Raw genomic sequence first — 22,970 nt, forward strand, 5'->3', positions numbered from 1 at the left:
AAATTTGATAAATTAAAATGGGTTTCTTCTCACTCCTATATCAAATTTCTCAAACATCAAATTTGAGAAATTTGAGTATATACCTGCAGTATAGTATTGGAGAGGGGGAGAGTGTCGGAGAGTCACCTGGGTTCGACGCCGCCGGAGTGACAGAGGCCGCCGGGAGGGAGACAACGCCGGCCAACGTAGAAGAGAGGAAACGAGCGGGGGAGAGAGGAGGCAGGGCGCACACGTGGGAGGAGCTAGAAGCAGAAATGCAGCAACGCCGGAGGAGAACCAAACGGCCGGAGGAGGAAGAGAGAAAAAAAAAAAACTGTTTGGGAGGGGATACACGGTGCTGGTGGGCTGGACTGGAGGGAAAGAAAAGGAAGAAGAAAAAGAAGAGGGAAAAAAGAGGAGAACTTTGGAGGAGAAGTACTCGTGCAGGGGAAAAAAGATTCAAAAAAAAATAATTATGTGGCAACTTAGTAACGTGCCACACATGGCACGTTACTAAGTTGCTAAAAATAATTTTTTTGAATCTTTTTTTTAAATATATATATATATATATATATATATATATATATATATATATATATATATATATATATATAGTGTCAAAAAATGTATATTGTGTCGAAAAATATATATATATAGTGCTGGAAAAACACTTGTTGGACTAGGATTTTATTCTATAAAAAATTGTGTCGGAAAAACTTCTTCCATCTGGATGTATAAAATTGTCATTTACAGAGACTAAAACTATATTGTTTCAACTTGAGGAAACGAACTTAAATAAATACATAATCACATAGAAATATATAATTTGTCTTTTACATATTATAAGAAGAATTTTAAAACTTTTGGGGCCCCCCAATGGTATATGTGAGTCCGCCCATGGTCATATAATTATGCTAACCCATTACTCGCTGAAATGGGTTACCAATTTTTTAATAATGTCTTTCTTGATTTTATGTATTTTTCCCTACATTTTTTATAGGGGTATTTTTATCATTTTAGTTCAAAAAGGGTTACCTTACAAACTTTTTTTGTAGTTTGAGTAGATATTAATGCAATATTTAATTTGAGAGATATTAAAAAGTGAGTGTTAGCTAGTTTCAAGATTTGTTTTTTTTCTTTCAAATTTTTAAATAAATTGACAACATGCATATACTAAAATGATTTATTTAGTTTTCATAATAATTTTGTTACATTTTATAATAACATATACTAAAGTAGCTACGAAGAGATCCAATTGTTGCTCAAGTACAAATTAAATTATTCATATTACTGCACTAGTATATAGATAAAGCTTTCCATTTGATATATTTATCATATTGTAATGATAATTAAACTATTTAATTGTGATTTTTAGAAATAATATTCTAGACTATATACAGAGTTGCTAGTATTTTTTTAAATACATATATATATTTTTAAAATAACAAATATGTAACCAAATAATATTAATGGTATTAATTAATTTGACAAAAAATTAGTAACGTGTCAGTTTGACACGTTACAAATTAGTAACGTGCCAAAATGACACGTTACAAATTTGTAACGTGTGGAATTTCACACGTTACAAATTTGTAACGTGTCAAACTGACATGTTACAAATTTGTAACGTGTCATTTTAGCACGTTACAAATTTGTAACGTGTCATTTTGGCACGTTACTAATTTGTAACGTGTCAAACTAACACGTTACAAATTTGTAATGTGTGGAATTTCACACGTTACTAAAATAATTAGTAACGTGTCACTCTTTGACACGTTACTAATTTGTAACGTGCCAAAAAGTAATGAATAGTTAACACGTTACTAATCAACATAATTTTTGTAGTGAATGAAATAAACTTGTATATGAAACAATGTATAAATAACCGAGTGATCTCAACATAATCAGATTCTGATATCACAGACTAATAAGCTAAGTATCTAACAAGCTACATATATATGCAGAATCCTTTAACTATATGAATGCCAATAGTATAACCAGATTTGTCCTTGCGTATTCATCACATGTTTCCACAATCAGAGTATATATATATATATAAAGCTTTCACCAAGAGATGGTGATGCCCCCCACAGCACCCCCCCCCCCCCCCCCAAAAAAAAAAAAAAAAATCCAAATCAAGTACGAGGCAACAGCTCTCTGAGCCCGAGAAGTTCACTGATGAAACTTGTAATTGAAGGGGGCCACCAATAGGATGATGATCCTTTGAGTATCACATTAGTTGATGCTTTCTCCCCAAATTGAGACACAATTTGTTCTCTCTCGTTACTTTGGACAACTCCACCATCAACTCCATGCAAACTAATGCCACAATCCTTTTCAATGCTGTTCTTTCTTGACGCCTTTCCCTCCAAGTAGGGCACAACATACTTTTTCATATCACTTCTGGAGATCCCAAGATGATTTCCTGGAACACTAACATACTTGACCCTTCCAGCTTTATCTAAGGTTTTCAAACCAATCCAATCCTCATTGTAAAGCTTTGTCTGCACAAAAAATGAGTGTCAAAAACTAGGATCCCACTTGGGCTCAGTACACAAAAGAAAATGTTCTAATACAGGTGAAGTTGTAAAGTATATTGCTAGTTGAAATGAACTTCTTTATGTTCCAAGAAGATGTCAATGATGCTTTTACTATGCTGAACTCCTGGTTTGCACTGCAGAACAATGTGCTAGCCTTGATCATGAAATATAATTTCCAAAGCTAATTGGTTTCATTGTCTGCTACACAAATTGCATCTAAAAGTTTAGACAAGCCTTAATTAATTGTCCACCTTGAGACTCAATGCAATGCCTCATCAATTTATTGTTACAGATAATCTGATGGTTTCCTTCATGTTCTCAATCTTGTGCAAGAAATGTTCAAAACAAGATCTTCCCTCTGGCGCCAGGAATGCTCTGGTAGCATTTGTTGTTTTTCTAGAAATTCTAATCAACAAGGTCTCCCCCACTCATGTTTTTGCTCTGGTAGCATTTGTTGTTTTTGAAATGTGACAAATGTCAATGCAAGCGACTGTGTAAATGAAACTAATTAAGAAGTCTTTAAGGGTAGTTTAGTCAGTTGAAAACCATACCTTATGAAGCGGATGTTATTAGTTTGAATCTCCTTTTTGCTTTTCTTTATCTTGACGGACATGTAAAAAAAAAAAAATTACTAAGAAAAGGAAGTACTTTATTTTATTACATACACTGGCATGGGATATGATCGTGGAAAAACCAGAAAGTTGCTTCTTAGTTGTCTAGAATTGATTAATTGGTGACCCAGGAGCAGCTTTAGCCACAAATTAGAGCTGGATATTAATTGCTTTGTATATGATATGATGTATTGATGTATCAATTTCTTGCTGGAACAGAGTGTTTTCATGAATTATCTAATATTGGCCACATTAATTATTTGAACTACTCCTGCCACTATCATAACTAAGGTGATGGAGACTTCATATTAATGCAATTTGTTGTAACCAAGAAAATGTCTTTTTGATTCTTGTGGGATATCTTAAATTTTCTTTCAAGGAGATTTTGATGTTAAATTTAGTCGCGGTTGATATAGTTGATCGCTACCTAGCCCTCGACTTGGTCTAGGGTACTTGCAAAATAAAAAACACAAGGGGTGACTTGCTAGAGATATCAACTCAGACACTTTGATACTTAAGTCAATACAATGTTTTCTATATATATAACTACAGCAGTAGGTGTGACAATCCTAAGTCCCTTTAGAATATTTGTAGTTGACTTGTAGTCTTTTTTTTTTTTTTTTAAAAAAAAGGGTTGGCTTAGGTTAACAATGAGAATGGACAAATTAAAAATATATAATAATATTAATAATAATAATAATAATAATGATAGTAATAATAAGTAAATAAAATAAAAGAGTAAAATATAAATAATATATATATATATATATATATATATATATATATATATATATATATATGGAAAGCCTAGGCACCGACTTAAAAAAAAAAAGGGAAAAATATAAAAAAGCCCCACAAACTACCAGCCGTTTTCGATTTAGCCCCCTAATGTTCCAAAAGTGATAAAGTAGCCCCCCAAACTACCAAATTATTGCATTTTGGCCACTCCGTTAGTCAAAACCGTCAGTTTGGACGGAAACTGCAAAACGACGTCGTTTGTTACGGGTAAGTTACTACAATGCCCTTTTGAAAAAAATATAAAAAAGCCCCCCAAACTACCAGCCGTTTTCATTTTAGCCCCCTAATGTTCAGAAAGTGATAAAGTAGCCCCCTAACTACCAAACAGTTGCAATTTGGCTACTCCGTTAGTCATTACTGTCAAATATGATGGAAAATTCAAAACTACGTCGTTTTGACAATGGTAAGTTACTAAAATGCTCTTTTAGAAAAAAAAATCATATTAAAACAAGCATGCTAAATGGCGCCGTTTTGCTTGAAATTAGGGTTTCCTTACACTTACCAAAACGGTGCCGTTTTGATAAGTGTTAGGAATAAAAAGAAAAAACCTTAGACACCACGCAGAAAAAACCCCCAACCCCAGTTTATCTCTCTCCCCCAAACCGCCGACCACCACATCGTTCTATCTCCGGCAACCTTCTCCCTCAAGTGAAAAAAAAGCAACGCCCCTCTCTCTCTTTCTCTCAAAACGACTGCCCCTGCCACCACCATCCATCACCGCCGGCCACACCATCCACTAGCTACGAAGCGCCACCGAAAAATTCTTACCCATTGTAGAAATCAAACAAAAAAATCACGTTCGTAGATAAACAACACCGATCCGACAGCTATACCATGAAATACAATAAAAAGATTGAGTTATGGGTAAGATTTACAGGCTGTCGGAGATAGACGACGTGATGGCCGGCGGTTTTGGGGAGAAAGATAAACTGGGGTCTAGGGTTTTTTCTTTTAATTCCTAACACTTTCCAAAGTGGCATCATTTTGGTAAGTGTAAGGAAACCCTAATTTCAAGCAAAACGGCGCCGTTTTGCTTGCTTGTTTTAATATGATATTTTTTTTCCAAAAATGGCATTTTGGTAACTTACCATTGCCAAAACGATGTAGTTTTAAATTTTTCATCATATTTGACGATAATGAATAACGGAGTGGCCAAATTGCAATTGTTTGGTAGTTTGGAGGCTAGTTTATCACTTTCTGAATATTAGGGGGCTAAAATGAAAACGGCTGGTAGTTTGGGGGGCTTTTTTATATTTTTCCCAAAAGGGCATTATAGTAACTTACCTGTAACAAACGACGTCGTTTTGTAGTTTCCGTCCAAACTGACGGTTTTAACTAACGGAGTGGCCAAAATGCAATAGTTTGGTAGTTTAGGGGGCTACTTTATCACTTTTGGAACATTAGGGGGCTAAATCGAAAACGGCTGGTAGTTTGGGGGGCTTTTTTATATTTTTCCCAAAAAAAAAATATAAAATAAAAAAAAATAAAAACCCTAAGCTCCTCAAAACCTATTTTCTATCTCTTTTCTAAAGCCTATATAATGGTATGGAACAAACTCTTGCCGCACACCAGGAAAGGAAGAGAGAAAGGAAGAAAAAAAAAAAAAAAAAGGAAGAATTTCCCTGCCGCTCACTTTTTCTCCTCACGTCACTCTTCCTGTTGTGCGTCAGGTATGGTTTTTGCCTCACATATTGTTTCTTTCTTCTTCTTATATATATATATATATATATATATATATATATATATATATATATATATATATATATATATATACTTAATGGAGAGCATTAGTGTTTTGTCAAATTTAGTGTCTTCTTGCCTTGGTTGCCGTGTGGTCTTGTAGTGGGAAAGAGAGATTTGTTTTCTTCTTGTTTTACTCCTCACGTGCAACTATATATATATATATGGTGATTTGAAGGATTTATAAATATATATACATGAGTACTTTAAAGTATATATATATATATAACTCTACCGTGCGGTAGCCATATCTGCGCTATCACCCCAAAAGGACTAGTCAATTTGGAGCTTCCCTAGAATTCATTATAAAGCCCAGTTTCACCTAGTAACTAGGCAATGTGGGACTTAGCACCCATAACTATCTCTATAAATCATCCACTCTATGTGGGCTTTTTCTCATCTTCCCAATATGGGACCGGGGTGTTACAAACTCCCCCTCTTAAACTCCTGACGTCCTCGTCAGGTCCACGTCATGCAGTGCTCCAGTACCACATGACCTGGCGTTACTAGGTGGCTCTGATACCACTTGTAACGACCCAGGGAAAAGCGCTAGCCACATTTGCGCTATTACCCCAAAAGGACTAGTCAATTTGGAGTTTCCCTAGAATTCATTATAAAGCCCAGTTTCACCTAATAACTAGGCAATGTGGGACTTAGCACCTATGACTTATCTCTATAAACCACCCACTCTATGTGGGCTTCTTCTCATCTTCCCAATATGTAACACCCCGGTCCCATATTGGGAAGATGAGAAGAAGCCCACATTGAGTGGGTAGTTTATAGAGATAGTCATGGGTGTTAAGTCCCACATTGCCTAGTTACTAGGTGAAACTGGGCTTTATAATGAATTCTAGGGAAGCTCAAAATTGACTAGTCCTTTTGGAGTAATAGCGCAGATGTGGCTAGCGCTTTTCCCTGGGTCGTTACAATTATATATATATATACATAGCATGCTGACGGACGTGTATATATATATATATGGTATTCAAGTTGTTCATCTATATATATAGATGGGGTAGTGGGCAGTGTATATATATATATAGTATGGAAGAACTTAAAGTATATATATATAAAGGAGTACTACTAAATAAAATAAATTCTGAAAATTTTATGAGAAAATATACCTAAATACCTAAGTAAGTTCATTCTCAATTGATTAGCAAGCCAACTCATAATAGTAGTAGAACGTTTTGTTGTGACGCGTATGAGGGTAGTAATGTGTCTGTATTTCCTTCAGGGGATTAGTTAGCAGTTAGAGGAAAATTTTACTGCAGTCAAGAGGTAAGTGAATTTATTATCCCTTCCATAAAAAATTATCATGTCATGCTATTTATGCAATTTTGTTTTCAATTGCAAATGCTTATTTTGTTTATATTATGGGATTTTGCTACATGCATGACAAGTTTGAGAAAAATAAATATTGTGAAAATAGTGATGTTTATAAAGAGAATTTTGAGACAATGATCATAAACCCTCCTACATGTTGCCCTAGAGAAGTACAAGCAATGAGAAAATAATGTTATAAAATGAGGGCACATGTAGGGAGGAGTGTATTTTTGGCCCAAGAGAAACAAGAGAAAAGCTCGGTACCGATGCTAAGGATGGAGGCGCAACCGCTGAAGGAGGCTCTGCCAGAAGGTGGTTCCATCATAGTTTTATTTTTGCCATGTTGAGTGCACCCAGAGTTAATCGGCTGGCCAGGGGACGGGGCTGCGGCCACAGTATCTCATCCCAGGTCGCAAGGACCGCGCAACCCTAGTATATGGGGGTAACAGTATACATGGGCCCTAGTATGAGATAAAGACTATCATAAATTTTATTAATGAAATTATATTTTAATTGCTTTCTGTTTTCTTTAAAAATATACTGGGAACATATGTAGTTATGAGTTCCATTTTTCAAAACGGGACAAGGAGTAAAACTGCTCATGGTTGTGGATTTCACTTACTGGGCCCCCTTTGGGCTCATCAGTTTTTATTTCTTGTTTCAGGTGGTGACCAGGCTGCACTAGGAGGCCGGAATGGGGGCGGGCGTATTTAGGATTTCTCATGATTTCATATTAGTCGAGTTAATAAGTGCCTTGGCACAGTTTTCTTTCAAAAATTGATAGATTTATTTTAATAAGGATATCTATCTCGTTGTGAGACATATTTCTGTTAAACAAGAATATTTCAGTTTAGTTATTATTTTTAGACATGATAATCTAGACTTTCATGCATTCATGGTTATACTAGTATTGTTTAGTTGATAAACCTTATGGATCTTTGCGAGTAAGAAAATCATTAACAAACCTAACCCTAACGGGCTGGGGATGTTACAATTTTGGTATCAGAGCAAAGGTTATAAGGTTCTGTAGACTTTAAGAATTAGAACTATTGATAGAAGTAGTGGGGTAATGGGAAGCCACATTCCGGCCAAGTAGAGTCTGTCTTTGTAGTCACTTATAGATAGTACATGAATACATTCTAATTGCTTATTATTTTCTTCTCTTTTAACTCGGACGTAGAGCAATGGCACCCCCGACTCGCAGCCGTACTAACAACATTGAGGAGGGTCATACCGAAGGCAACGAGGCTGGGAACGGAGGAAACACCACTGCCAACCAGCAACCGAAAGCTTTGACTGCGTTGGCGGCGCAACTTGTGAGCTTACTGGCAATGGGTACCAATACCAAGGGAGGAACATCCAGTGAAGGGCAACAAGGGTGTACTTTCGAAAACTTTAATCGGCAACGCCCTCCTGTTTTTGATGGACAACCCGACGCAATAGCTGCCGAAAACTGGGTCTTACAAATAGAGAAGCTGATGGATGTGATGAACTGCACCGAAGAACAGAGGGTCAAGTATGCTACCTTCTACCTCACTGAGGGAGCTGAACGGTGGTGGACCGCTCAGAAGGAACACCTGCAACAACGACTAGGAGCAATCATTCCCTGGATGGACTTCAAGGAGGCATTCTTGGAACGATTCTTTCCTCAAACTACTCGACAGGCCAAGGCCCAGGAATTTACAGATTTGATTCAAGGATCAATGACGGTGGAGTAATATGCTACCAAGTTCATTGAACTTTCTCGCTTCGCGCCTTACTTGGTGTCCACAGAAGAGCTCACAGCAAGAAAGTTTGAACGAGGGTTACAGCCGCGCATCATGAATCAGATTGTGGGATTCGAAATTTGCAAATTGACAGACTTGATCAACAAGGCGGCAGTAATTGAGCGGACACAGAGAATGAACTCGGAATACTTTAATCAGAAAAAGAGAACTGCACCGCAAGGAAACCGCTCAGGGGGACAATCATTCCATGCCAATAAGAGGAGACTTAACCACCCAGCAGAGAGGAGTTACACACCTCAGCAATTCCATAACCAAAGAGGGGCCGAGCAACGTCCTTCCTGCCAGAAGTGTGGTAGGATGCATAGTGGGGATTGCCTCTACGGGCAATCAGGCTGCTTTAAGTGCGGGAAACCTGGACATATCACGAGAGACTGTAGGATTCCTGCCAACAACCAAGCCAATCAGAACCGCTCAGAGGGACAGAGAACCACGGCACCTGCTCGGGTATATGCTTTGACACCAAGTGATGCAGCGGCGTCAAACGACGTAGTAACAGGTACTCTTCCTATTTCGTCTGGTATAGCTTCTGTTCTTTTTGATTCAGGGGCAACACACTCGTTTGTGTCGTATTTATTTGTTAAAGCCTGCTGTCTGGAGTCTGAAGCCTTAGATGTAAATTTAGCAGTTGCTACACCGATAGGGAGTACAATTTTATGCACCTTAGTAGTTAAGGATTGTCCTATTTTAGTTGAAGGCCATGTCATGCCCGTGAATCTCGTTATCTTTGAGATGAGCGGGTTTGATATTATTTTAGGCATGGATTGGCTATCCATGTATCATGCTTGTGTGGACTGCTTCCATAAGGAGATTGTGTTTAGACCACCAGGAGCAGCAGAGTTCAAGATTCGGGGGAATCAGAATACCGGCACAGTCAAATTGATATCTGCACTACGGGCGACCAAATTACTGAGAAATGGGTGTTCAGGATACTTGGCTTGCGTGACAGAAGAAAAATCAGGATGCAAGCTTGAGGAAATATCTATAGTACGATAATTTGCGGACGTTTTTCCAGAAGAGTTGCCAGGGATACCGCCGGACAGGGAGATCGAATTCACCATTGACTTATTACCAAACACTGCACCCATATCCAAGGCTCCGTACAGAATGGCACCGTTGGAGCTCAAGGAACTCAAGGATCAGTTACAAGAACTTCTGGACAAGGGTTTTATCCGCCCTAGTGTTTCTCCACGGGGAGCACCGGTCCTATTCGTGAAGAAAAAGGATGGGTCGATGAGACTATGTATCGTCTATCGGGAACTGAATAAGGTGACAATCAAGAATAGATACCCATTACCGAGGATTGATGACCTCTTTGACCAGCTCCAAGGGTCACAGGTATTCTAAAAAATTGACCTTCGTTCCGGCTATCACCAACTCAAGATTCAAGAGAAGGATGTACAAAAGACAGCGTTCCGAACAAGGTATGGGCATTATGAATTCTTAGTTATGCCTTTTGGGTTAACTAATGCTCCGGCAGCTTTCATGGATATGATGAATCGGATTTTTCGAGAGCTTGTCGATCGGTGTGTAGTGGTATTTATCGACGACATCTTAATCTACTCAAAGAGTCGGGAGGAGCATGAAGAGCATTTGCGGACGGTGTTGAGCGTCTTGAGGAAACACCAACTCTACGCGAAATTCAAGAAATGCGAATTCTGGTTGGACAATGTGGCGTTCTTGGGGCACGTTGTTACCAAGGATGGAATTGCAGTAGACCCAGGGAAAGTGGAGGCGGTGGTCAATTGGGTGAGGCCGTCGAATGCCCATGAGGTGCGAAGTTTTCTGGGTCTTGCCGGCTATTATAGGAGATTCGTTGAAGGGTTTTCTCGGTTGGCAGCACCATTGACCAAACTTACAAGGAAGAACGGAAAATTTCAGTGGTCAGAGGAGTGTGAACAAAGTTTCCAAGAATTGAAGCAACGTTTAGTCACCGCACCGGTCCTCACTCTCCCATCAGGATCAGATGGATTTGTAATTTATAGTGATGCCTCACACAAAGTGTAACGACCCAGGGAAAAGCGCTAGCCACATCTGCGCTATTACCCCAAAAGGACTAGTCAATTTGGAGTTTCCCTAGAATTCATTATAAAGCCCAGTTTCACCTAGTAGTTAGGCAATGTGGGACTTAGCACCCATGACTTATCTCTATAAACCACCCACTCTATGTGGGCTTCTTCTCATCTTCCCAATATGGGACCGGGGTGTTACACAAAGGGTTGGGTTGCGTACTAATGCAGAGAGGGAAAGTAATCGCCTATGCCTCGAGACAGTTGAAGACCTACGAGCGCAATTATCCGACTCATGACCTTGAGCTTGCTGCGGTAGTCTTTGCTCTTAAGATATGGCGACACTACTTATACGGGGAGCGTTGTGAAATCTACACAGATCATAAAAGCCTGAAATACTTCTTCACCCAGAAAGAGCTCAATATGCGCCAAAGACGTTGGCTGGAACTCCTAAAGGACTACGATTGTACAATCAACTACCACCCAGGGAAGGCGAATGTAGTTGTTGATGCTCTTAGTAGAAAAACTATTGTTGGAAGCGTATCTACCATGTTCACCATGCAAAAGGAACTACTCCTTGACTTGGAGAGGGCCGGAGTAGAGATGATGGTGGGAGAAATCCAGTCTTACATGAGTAGCCTAAGCTTGGAGCCGACCTTAATGGAGCAAATTAGAACCGCCCAGTTATCAGATAACGAAATTATTCGATGTCGTGAGGAAGTTGAAAAAGGGGTACAATCGGATTTTCACATTGGTGGAGATGGGATATTAAAGTTTCGCAACCGAGTGTGCATTCCCAAGGACGCAGAACTGAAGAGAGTCATCTTGTCAGAAGCCCATCAGTCCCTATATACAGTCCATCCAGGTAACACCAAGATGTATCGGGATTTACGTAAAAATTATTGGTGGAAAGGAATGAAGAAGGATGTCGCACGGTATGTAGAACAATGCCTCACTTGTCAGCAAGTTAAGGCAGAGCACCAGAGACCTGCGGGACCTTTGCAACCCCTACCTATTCCTGAGTGGAAATGGGAACGTATTTCGATGGATTTTGTGTCAGGCTTTCCTCGAGCTCCTAGTGGCCAAGATGCAGTATGGGTCATTGTTGATCGGTTGACTAAGACTGCGCACTTCATACCCATCAAGATGACTTACAGTATGGATCGACTTGCCGAACTTTACATCAAGGAGATCGTACGATTACATGGGATTCCTGTGTCGATTGTGTCGGATCGTGATCCAAGATTCACCTCTAGATTTTGGAGGAGTTTACAGGAAGCATTGGGAACAAAGCTAACCTTCAGCACAGCGTTTCACCCTCAAACAGACGGACAGACTGAACGGACAATTCAAACCTTGGAAGACATGTTGCGACTATGTGTTTTGGACTTCAAAGGAAGCTGGATCCAATACATTCCATTGATAGAGTTCGCTTACAACAATAGCTATCACGCTAGCATCGAGATGGCGCCCTATGAAGCCTTGTACGGGAGGTGGTGTAGGTCGCCATTATACTGGGACGAAGTAGGAGAGAGAAAATTACTCGGACCAGAGATCATTCAAGACACCTGTGAGAAGATAGCAGTGATTAAGCAGAGATTAGCAGCAGCTCAGAGTCGACAGAAGAGCTACGCCGATGTTAGACGACGAGAACTGGAATTCGAAGTCGGCACAAAGGTCTTTCTCAAGGTCGCCCCTATGAAAGGAGTAATGAGGTTCGGAAGAAGAGGAAAGCTGAGCCCCAGATTTGTGGGCCCCTTCGAGATTCTCGAGAAGATTGGCACAGTGGCATATCATTTGGCACTACCACCAAACTTAACAGGAATCCACAATGTATTTCATATATCCATGCTAAGGAAGTACGTACCGGATCCCACACATGTATTGGAAAGTGAGCCCCTGCATATTCAATCCAACATGACTTATGAGGAGACACCGACAAGAATACTGGATAGAAGGCAACAAGTCCTCAGGAACAAGACTATCTCTTTAGTGAAAGTCTTATGGAATAACCACTCCGTGGAAGAAGCTTCATGGGAATTGGAGGAGAGCATGCGGGAGAAGTACCCGTATCTGTTTGGGTGAAAGCTGACAGGCCTCAAAGCGACTCTAGCACATCAGGTAATTCCTATGGTCAGTGGGTTAGTTGTTCACCAAATTCCGAGGACGGAATTTTTATAAGGGGGGAGGATTGTGACAATCCTAAGTCCCTTTAGAATATTTGTAGTTGACTTGTAGTCTTTTTTTTTTTTTTTTTAAAAAAAAGGGTTGGCTTAGGTTAACAATGAGAATAGACAAATTAAAAATATATAATAATATTAATAATAATAATAATAATAATGATAGTAATAATAAGTAAATAAAATAAAAGAGTAAAATATAAATAATATATATATATGGAAAGCCTAGGCACCGACTTAAAAAAAAAATATATATAAAATAAAAAAAAAATAAAAACCCTAAGCTCCTCAAAACCTATTTTCTATCTCTTTTCTAAAGCCTATATAATGGTAAGGAACAAACTCTTGCCGCACACCAGGAAAGGAAGAGAGAAAGGAAGAAAAAAAAAAAAAAAAAGGAAGAATTTCCCTGCCACTCACTTTTTCTCCTCACGTCACTCTTCCTGTTGTGCGTCAGGTATGGTTTTTGCCTCACATATTGTTTCTTTCTTCTTCTTCTTATATATATATATATACTTAATGGAGAGCATTAGTGTTTTGTCAAATTTAGTGTCTTCTTGCCTTGGTTGCCGTGTGGTCTTGTAGTGGGAAAGAGAGATTTGTTTTCTTCTTGTTTTACTCCTCACGTGCAACTATATATATATATATATATATATATATATATGGTGATTTGAAGGATTTATAAATATATATACATGAGTACTTTAAAGTATATATATATATATAATGATTTGAAGGATTTCAAATATATGTACATCTGAATGTTTCAAAAAATATATATATATAGTATCTTAAAATATACCAACACATATAAAGTTACAGGTTTTGCATATATATAGCATTCTGACGGAGGTATATTATATACCGCACGGTAGAGTTATATATATATATATATATATATATATATATATATATATACATAGCATGCTGACGGACGTGTATATATATATATATATATGGTATTCAAGTTGTTCATCTATATATATAGATGGGGTAGTGGGCAGTGTATATATATATATAGTATGGAAGAACTTAAAGTATATATATATAAAGGAGTACTACTAAATAAAATAAATTCTGAAAATTTTATGAGAAAATATACCTAAATACCTAAGTAAGTTCATTCTCAATTGATTAGCAAGCCAACTCATAATAGTAGTAGAACGTTTTGTTGTGACGCGTATGAGGGTAGTAATGTGTCTGTATTTCCTTCAGGGGATTAGTTAGCAGTCAGAGGAAAATTTTACTGCAGTCAAGAGGTAAGTGAATTTATTATCCCTTCCATAAAAAATTATCATGTCATGCTATTTATGCAATTTTGTTTTCAATTGCAAATGCTTATTTTGTTTATATTATGGGATTTTGCTACATGCATGACAAGTTTGAGAAAAATAAATATTGTGAAAATAGTGATGTTTATAAAGAGAATTTTGAGACAATGATCATAAACCCTCCTACATGTTGCCCTAGAGAAGTACAAGCAATTATAAAAGAATGTTATAAAATGAGGGCACATGTAGGGAGGAGTGTATTTTTGGCCCAAGAGAAACAAGAGAAAAGCTCGGTACCGATGCTAAGGATGGAGGCGCAACCGCTGAAGGAGGCTCTGCCAGAAGGTGGTTCCATCATAGTTTTATTTTTGCCATGTTGAGTGCACCCAGAGTTAATCGGCTGGCCAGGGGACGGGGCTGCGGCCACAGTATCTCATCCCAGGTCGCAAGGACCGCGCAACCCTAGTATATGGGGGTAACAGTATACATGGGCCCTAGTATGAGATAAAGACTATCATAAATTTTGTTAATGAAAATATATTTTAATTGCTTTCTGTTTTCTTTAAAAATATACTGGGAACATATGTAGTTATGAGTTCCATTTTTCAAAACGGGACAAGGAGTAAAACTGCTCATGGTTGTGGATTTCACTTACTGGGCCCCCTTTGGGCTCATCAGTTTTTATTTCTTGTTTCAGGTGGTGACCAGGCTGCACTAGGAGGCCGGAATGGGGGCGGGCGTATTTAGGATTTCTCATGATTTCATATTAGTCGAGTTAATAAGTGCCTTGGTACAGTTTTCTTTCAAAAATTGATAAATTTATTTTAATAAGGATATCTATCTCGTTGTGAGACATATTTCTGTTAAACAAGAATATTTCAGTTTAGTTATTATTTTTAGACATGATAATCTAGACTTTCATGCATTCATGGTTATACTAGTATTGTTTAGTTGATAAACCTTATGGATCTTTGCGAGTAAGAAAATCATTAACAAACCTAACCCTAACGGGCTGGGGATGTTACAGTAGGGCTGAAAGTAATATCGAGCATACCTTTGGCCTAGGGGGTTTGTGGCTCTCTTAACATGACTTTGGTCATTACAAGTAAGACAAGTGTGCCCAACAAAGAAAGTACAGCGAACGAGAACTTCAATGGAAAGGAAAGACATCCTCACGAATCAACCATTAGGTAGATCGGCCAAAGCCAGAGCCATGGGCCAATAGCCCAATTCGATGCTCAAATCATGGGGCCATTAACTGATGGTTTACTTAAGGATTGTTTCACGGTAGAACACTCATCGGCTGGTGTGGAACTTGAGAGGTCACTCAATCTTCCCTATGGATCAAGGCTTGTGGGCCGAAGGTTAAAGTGGCCCGATGGCCCATGGGCCTAGAAGGCACTTGGTCCGCTTCTAGAAAGTCGATGGTATTACCCATCACCAGTTGCTGATGCTATAAGTATGAGTTTCTTTGGACTTGATCATAGTGATTTAATGGTGCAATTCAATTTGGACTAATTTACATTAACAAAAAAAAAAAGAAAAAAGAAAAAGAAAAAGAAAATCCCATTTGCTGAAACGTGTTGTGGTGAGAACAAAAACTTGCAAATAACTAACTTTTCTATAAATCCTGACTTTTATTAAGAATATAATTATGGGGAATAAGGGAAAAATTCTCTCAAGAATGTTTCATATTGAATAACACCGATTGGGAGGTCACACCATCCTTATTGGGAGGCCATGCCGTCTATAAAGCTGTGGGCAATCTGGTCTACATTTAGGGGTGAAACCCGAATGTTAATAATTAGGTGGGCAAAACTAAAGCAAAAACTTTTAAAGGGGTAAAATAAAATTTTAGAGGATTTATTTGAGAAGAACTTATAATTATTGAAGAGATTTTTAAAATTATGGGGTTAATAGGGTTGTAATTCTCTCCCGGTCTACATCACCACCCAATTTCCATATCCTTTAATTTTCTTCCTGAAAAATACCCATATCCTTTCATGAAGATGCATTTGTATCCTCATTTGTATAGGGGATAAAACTATTTAAGTACATGGGATGGTATTAATGAGTGCGAATCATTTTTATTGTTTCTACATTTACTAAAAATAAAACTCATGGTGTCTGAAAATAAATTCTAAGCTTTTAAGGAAACTGAATAGTTGACTCGTTATCGACTGCCTATGTCGGTCATTAAACCAACAAAAGAAATAAGGTTGACCTGAAGGATAAAACTCAGAAGCATCATGTTACTTAACATTCATAGTTTTACAGACCAATTTTTACAAATGTAGAGATCAAATAGTTGTACACAAGTTTAACGACCTTCAGGCATGGTGGTGGTCAGCTCATTTAAGGAAGTAGGTGGTCCTTTAGAGCTTGAGGAATCCAGACCAGAAGTACTGGTTTTGTAACTTCTGTTGATAAATGCTGGCTTGTTAGGAGATGGAACAGTTCCTTCATTTCCAAGCATGAAGACAATTTCAAGCATGGTTGGCCGATCTGTGGCTTGTTCTTGCACACATAAGAGCCCAATTTGAATGCATCTCAGAGCTTCATGAGTGGGATATTCCTGACCCAATGATGGATCAACTACGTCCAAGGCTTTGCCATCCATCCATAGGTCCCATACCTGCAATAAATTTAAGAGTTTTTATCTTTAGAGTAATTGCCACCTGGGGTAAAATTCAATCAAATTTAGGCTTTTACTTACATATCCAATCAAATTTAGGGAAGGACTTCCGATGTGATAATAATTGTTTCTCTTGCCACTGATTATCTCTAGTGTCAAGACACCATAGCTAAAGACATCTGATTTTATAGAATATAACCCTTCCATTGCATACTCTGGAGACATGTATCCACTGCAATTACACCAAAAAACAAAAAATGATGGTCATCTAAGTTTTGTTTTTAGTAGCATTGTAGGTCCATGTGTGTGTGTGAGAGAGAAAGAGAGAGACATACTATGTGCCAACAACTTTTCTTGTATTTGCTTCATCTTGATCATCACCAAACATTCTAGCCAACCCAAAATCTGAAATTTTTGGATTCATTGCCGCATCCAGTAGAACGTTACTTGCTTTTAGGTCTCTGTGGATGATTTTTAGCCTTGAATCTTGGTGAAGATATAAGACTCCTCGAGCAATTCCAGAAATAATGTCAAATCGCTTTCTCCAATCTAACAATTTCCTTCTTATTTCGTCTGACCCAAAACATGAAATTAAGATTCTATCAATAATACATAGTGAAAACAATACTTACATGCCAAAAAAATAATAAAATTTTACTCTCACATTTATATAATTGAAAATGAGTGGTGATTGAAGAGAATTCATACCGAAGATGAAAAAGTCAAGACTTTTGTTTGGCATGTATTCATAGATCAACATCTTCTCTTCTTTGTGAATGCAACAACCAAAAAGCCTCACAAGATTTCTATGTTGGGGTTTTGCTATCAGCTTAACTTCGTTCTTAAATTCTTCAGTGCCCTGTTTTGAACTTTTTGAGAGTGTTTTCACCGCTATTTCCTGTCCATTCGCTAGTTGACCCTGCAATTATAATGGGAACTTACACCAATTAATTAACATATATTATCTTTTTTTTTTTTTTTTTTTTAACATTATATATAGTATGCATGTATGATGTAGCCATGCATGTAAACCACCATGTGAATCCCTCCATCAAATATTGCTCTAGGTGCATGTTAAAGTATTATTTAAATTCAAGTAGGGGCTCGTGCGAACCTAACTTTAGACGAGACTTCAACGGAGTGCTTTTATAAAATCCTTGTTCAAACCTACCAAACACTTGTTTGAACCGGCTTCCAAACAAGTAACTCATTCAAACGTAACTTCAAATGAGAAACACTCTCCAGGGTTTTAATCTTCTCTTTAGATCTCGTTTTGACCCAATAAACTTCATTTGAATTAGCTTTTTAATGCCACCAAGCATGCTTACATCCCATGTTAGAAACTCGTGATATGATTTTTTTTTATAAGGCTGGTTTGATTGAAAACCGCCCTACTTGAAATGATGATTCGACAAATTTCTTTGAAAAACGTCTGCTTTAATTGTGGTTCAAACATTGAAATTTGTGGGTCTGAACGTCTGCAACAAGAAATCCTTCGTGGGTCTGAACAAAAAAATTGTCATAATTAAAACTTCAGGATTCATTGTCAACACATATATATATCCATCCTTCGTGGGTCTGAACAAGAAATCCTTTTTGTAAAAAATTCATTGTCATTGAGCATTTGTCTCTTTGGCTCAGTTTTCTTTGTTCCTCATTGGAGCTTCGTCCCTCTTTGACTCTGTTTTCTTCTGGTTCTTCTCTTTGCTCGTTAAAATCGTCTCTAATCAGTTTTGCTTTTTAATTCTCGAATTCAAAAGAGGGGAAAATCATTTTTCTTATAAATTTTTTAGACGTTCAAGCACCCGTTGATCACTTTCTTCAAACGGGTGCTTGTCACATTCCGTAGACATTACGAGAACGAGTTTAGTAGAGGCATGCTACACAATCATCTTTCAACTATCTCTTTTTGCAAATCCAATAAATTAATAACTATATTTGTGAACTTATTATGTGGGTCACACACAAATTAAATAGTAAATTCATCAATTCACTATATGAAGATGATCGAAAGAATAACTTTTTATTATTTCTTAATCGAATATGAGAATTTTTTTTAACCGACATAGCTCTTGCCACGTCAATGTGTAGGCCTCAATCCCTTTGTAATTCTATGTGTACCCATAAGTATCTCATATATCTTACAAATCTAATGATTCATTTTTGATTTTTTTTTTCTTTTTTAAATGTATGAAAAAAAAAAAAAAAAGATGGGATAGATGCTCTACCATTTCTCAACTTGTACTGAAATAGGAATAGTAATATTGGTTAATATTTACATTTAATGTGTACGTGCAAGAAACTAACTTTATAGACCGGGCCAAAACCACCTTGTCCAAGCCTATTAGACAGGGAGAAATCGTCCGTGGCAGCAACTATGGTGCTCAGATCAAAATATTGCACATCTGGTTTTCTTCTAGTTTCATCAAGCTTCGCAAAATCTCGAAGAAATGATTGTGCGCCATTTGTATCGTCATTAAACAATGGGACTTTTGTCTTCTGCTCCCTGTCCAATCATGCAAGCACATCGTTACAAAAGATTGTTTTTGCAATTATGAATTCCAACACAAAAAGAAATGCATTAAAAGAAAATAATGAAATAGAGGAGCAGAACAAGCTGCAGAATTCAACCTTAAAATTTTCCATTTTATCATTGGTAGGATGAAATGAGTTGGGTTTATAGCTCTTCTGGTAATTGATTGATTATGGCAGTAAAAATTCCGACTTTCTTTCTTGCCTCCTCGGTTACCAAACTAATTATTTTTTAATATCTGATTATTGGTTTACAACATAAAGTCACCTTGACAGCATTCATTAATTACCAGGCTTAGAAATAAAGAAATAGATGAATAGAAAAAAGAAATACAAACTGGTTCAAATAAAATAGTGAAAATAGTTTACTTACCTCTTTTGTTCTTCATTACCAGCCAATATCCAATGGAGACCAAAAGAAGCAACATTACAGCAACAGAAACTATAAGAACTGCCAATATCTTCTTGCTCCTAATAAGGCCTTTTTTCTTTGAATTTTGAGCTAAAATGAAAAGAAAATAAAAGAAAAGAAAGAAACTGTTAAAATATTATTAAATTATTACATTTTTTTTTTTATTGATTTAAGTTTTTTAAGATAAATGGTGATTTAACATGCTATCAAAACAATTGTTTTGAATACAAAAGAGTTTGAACTCACAGATAAGGAGAGTGTTCAATATTAATTAAATATTTAAATTTACATATATTTTTTTTATTCCTATAAATTTTTAGCATAAATGGTAATTTAACATAAACATTATTTGTATTGGCATCATAAATCGAAGAGGGTAATTGAACATAACGGGTAAATATTGATGAAAATTGCAAGAAAAAAGGGAGTGGAAGAAAGGAATATGGGTTTAAGGGAATGATTGGGATCTCTTATTATTAGGCTTTTCGAATTTTACATAAATTCAAACAGCCTAACAGATAAGATTGTAAGCCAAACTGTCTTGAACAAGTGAATCCTACATCTTAAATTGTTTAGAGCAAATGAACTATATAGTCCCGCTTTCTTAAATTATCCGAATTTCAATAAAATTGAGGAAATCTAATAACATGATCCTCATCCTAAGGGGAATGCATGAAACTGTCTTCATTATATCAAAGATCAGATGCGGCATGTGTGACAAATAAGGACATAAAAAAATAAGGAATACATCAATACAAGTTTAGAAAATCATACAAAAATCCACTTGTTGCTGGTGGGTTAGAATTCAAGTAAGATAAAATATATAATAGACATTCAGATAACATTTTCCGATTCAAAAAATAGTGATAAAGAAAAAGTTATAAAAATGGAAAATTACCTAGCACAACTGCATCCACACGTATATATAATTCTTGTCCTGCATTGGAGAAGATTCTAGTGTCCACCAAATCCCCGTGCCATGCCAAGCACCCAATCCCTCCCCTTCTCACGTCTGCCCTGGTGTAAGCCGTACAAGAACAATTCCTCAAGCACTCCTGCCTACACTCCTCCAAACTCAGATTCATGTCCGCACGTGCTATTGAAGTATCCGGTAACTTCATACGTGCCAACTTCACAAACCCTTCTCCACTGCGGCACACGGATACTCCCTGCCTCCTCACACACCCGCCCGACCCGTCTCTCAAGTACCAATTACGGGTCGAATTGGGTTCAAACTCAGGTAAGCATGTGCACTGGAACTTGTCTGGATTGTACGGGTCGCAATAACTATTTGGACCGCACTCTTTGTACATATCGCACGGCTCTTTCGGATCAGACCAAACCACGAACCATCTTGCCTCAACCCACGTGGATCGATCAACGGTTCCTGATTCATTCAACACCAGTCTAGTAAAAACTCCAGGGTCAGTTACATTATACATAAGCGTGACCTCATCTTGATTATTCACGTAACTGCCTTTGATAATAGGATTATGATTCATTTCAGGTAGACTGTTAAATCTTTCGCCAGTCCAAGGTCCGGCCCGCCACCATGGAGTTGCGCCCTTATTTAACAAAAATTGTGGGTACCCAATTGGGTCAATCCCCAATGAGAAGCTTCCGGTTCCCGGGTCATCTTCGGACTTCCAAGATGTTAGGTATCGGCTGAGCCCGGTCCGCCGGTCCAGCCCAAGTTTCATCAACGGAAGCATAGTATTGCTGGGATAGTCGAAGCTCTGCCATGTAACCCTTTGGCTGTCTCGTAGAACCAAAACAAGATTCCCAGAATCTAAGAGCTGAGCCAAAGAATTGTTTGTGGTTGAGATTGAAGCGTTTGTAGACCAGATTGGGGTGCTTCGGTTTTGGCTGTTAAGGACGAGGTTTCCATGGCCGTTGATGGAGAGGACTCCGGAGGTGTCATTGAGAGGGATGTCTCTGTTTGCCACCCACACAACGGTTTGTCGAGGAACTTTGTTATACCATATTCCGACGTAGCGGCGGCCAGAGTTTCCTGGGCTGAAAAACCCAAGTGCGAAGGTTTTTCCTTTCGAAACCAGGATGTCACCGTCTTTAACGGGCTGGTTTGGGGAAATGTCGGAAATGGTGTCAAGGGAAATGCAAAATCGGAAAACAAGTAGAGAGAGAAGCAACGATGTATTCAATAACTCTTTAGCCGGATTCATGGTGATTTTTCCGATGAAGATTATAGGTTGACCAACAAGATTGCTGTGTGTCAGTGGGATTGGGCTAAGATTAACGATCAAACTGAACTTGAATAGGAGTAATATTTGACAGGACTAAAAAGATTCAGGAGTGCTAAAGTCTGGGAAGTAGGTGAGATATTTAATAAGTAGGTCCACAATGGAGGAAATAGAAACCACCATGAGAATGGTTTTGTGTGATTTTGTGAAAGAAGGTGTTGCCGTGTGTCAGTTAGTCAGTGACTCAGTGTGTGGGTGAAAGTAATTTGTCATTATCATCTTTCTTTCATGAATTGCTTAGGGAAAAAAAAAAATAAATAAATTTGTTGAGATAGTAGCCGGGAAATAGTCTTTAAAATTATTTTTACTTTTTAGTCTTTAATTGATAATAAAACTCACAAGAATATTATTGCTTTGAAAAAAGAATAAAGACAATTTAATTATAAAGTTATAAACAAGAATATTGCTTTAATTATTTGTTTTTATTGGTTTGCCGGTCCGTGTGTTTTCAAGAAATTCTTCAAGATAACTAATTCACTAAAAGGTACTCATTTTTCTTAGACACTTCTAGTCATTTAATTGTGTTTAGTTTATTTCGCAAGTAGTTTAAATTATTATGTATTTGTGATGTTGTTAGATGAAGATTTTTAATAGTTTCTTTGTTGGGTAATTTGATGAGTTTGATTTGCTTCGTGATACATATATTATGGTATAATTTATTTTTTGATTGTATTTATCATATTATAATAAAAATATAATACATAAAGAGAACAAAAAAAAAAAATTATCATTATGTTTTATTATTTTTTTGCGCCCCTAGTAACTCCAATTCCTAAATCCACCACTGCTCTCTTGCCTATTTTAATTGGAAAAGATGAGCAGCTGAATGACATAGTCCAATATGCATGTAATTTTAGGCACATGTTAGTTTAATAGAATGGTTTGAAAGAAA

At 37.4% G+C, this 22,970-nt stretch overlaps 1 protein-coding gene across 1 annotated transcript; it reads right to left on the reverse strand.

Moving 5' to 3' along the window:
• Positions 1–16,427: 16,427 nt before the first annotated feature.
• Positions 16,428–22,018, reverse strand: LOC148587055 (G-type lectin S-receptor-like serine/threonine-protein kinase RKS1). The gene is made up of 7 exons (XM_088514062.1): positions 20,716–22,018; positions 19,775–19,907; positions 19,181–19,379; positions 17,582–17,792; positions 17,209–17,446; positions 16,955–17,105; positions 16,428–16,873 (listed from the first exon to the last, which is right to left on the reverse strand). Exons 1-7 carry the CDS (start codon positions 21,998–22,000, stop codon positions 16,559–16,561), a joined length of 2,532 nt encoding a protein of 843 aa, XP_088370188.1. The 5' UTR covers positions 22,001–22,018; the 3' UTR covers positions 16,428–16,558.
• Between the last annotated feature and the right edge of the window lie 952 nt (positions 22,019–22,970).

Source organism: Corylus avellana, chromosome 3, assembly GCF_965113065.1.
Source record: "Corylus avellana chromosome 3, dhCorAvel1.hap1.2, whole genome shotgun sequence".
NCBI classification, from domain to species: Eukaryota; Viridiplantae; Streptophyta; class Magnoliopsida; order Fagales; family Betulaceae; genus Corylus; species Corylus avellana.

Coding starts and splice junctions, on each gene's coding strand:
- LOC148587055 (XM_088514062.1), bottom strand. CDS start 22,000: ATGAATCCGGCTAAAGAGTTATTGAATACATCGTTGCTTCTCTCTCTA. Junction 17,793..19,180: donor GTTTTGGCCCGGTCTATAAA/GTTAGTTTCTTG, acceptor TTATAATTGCAG/GGTCAACTAGCGAATGGACA. Junction 17,106..17,208: donor AGAAAAGTTGTTGGCACATA/GTATGTCTCTCT, acceptor GTGTAATTGCAG/TGGATACATGTCTCCAGAGT.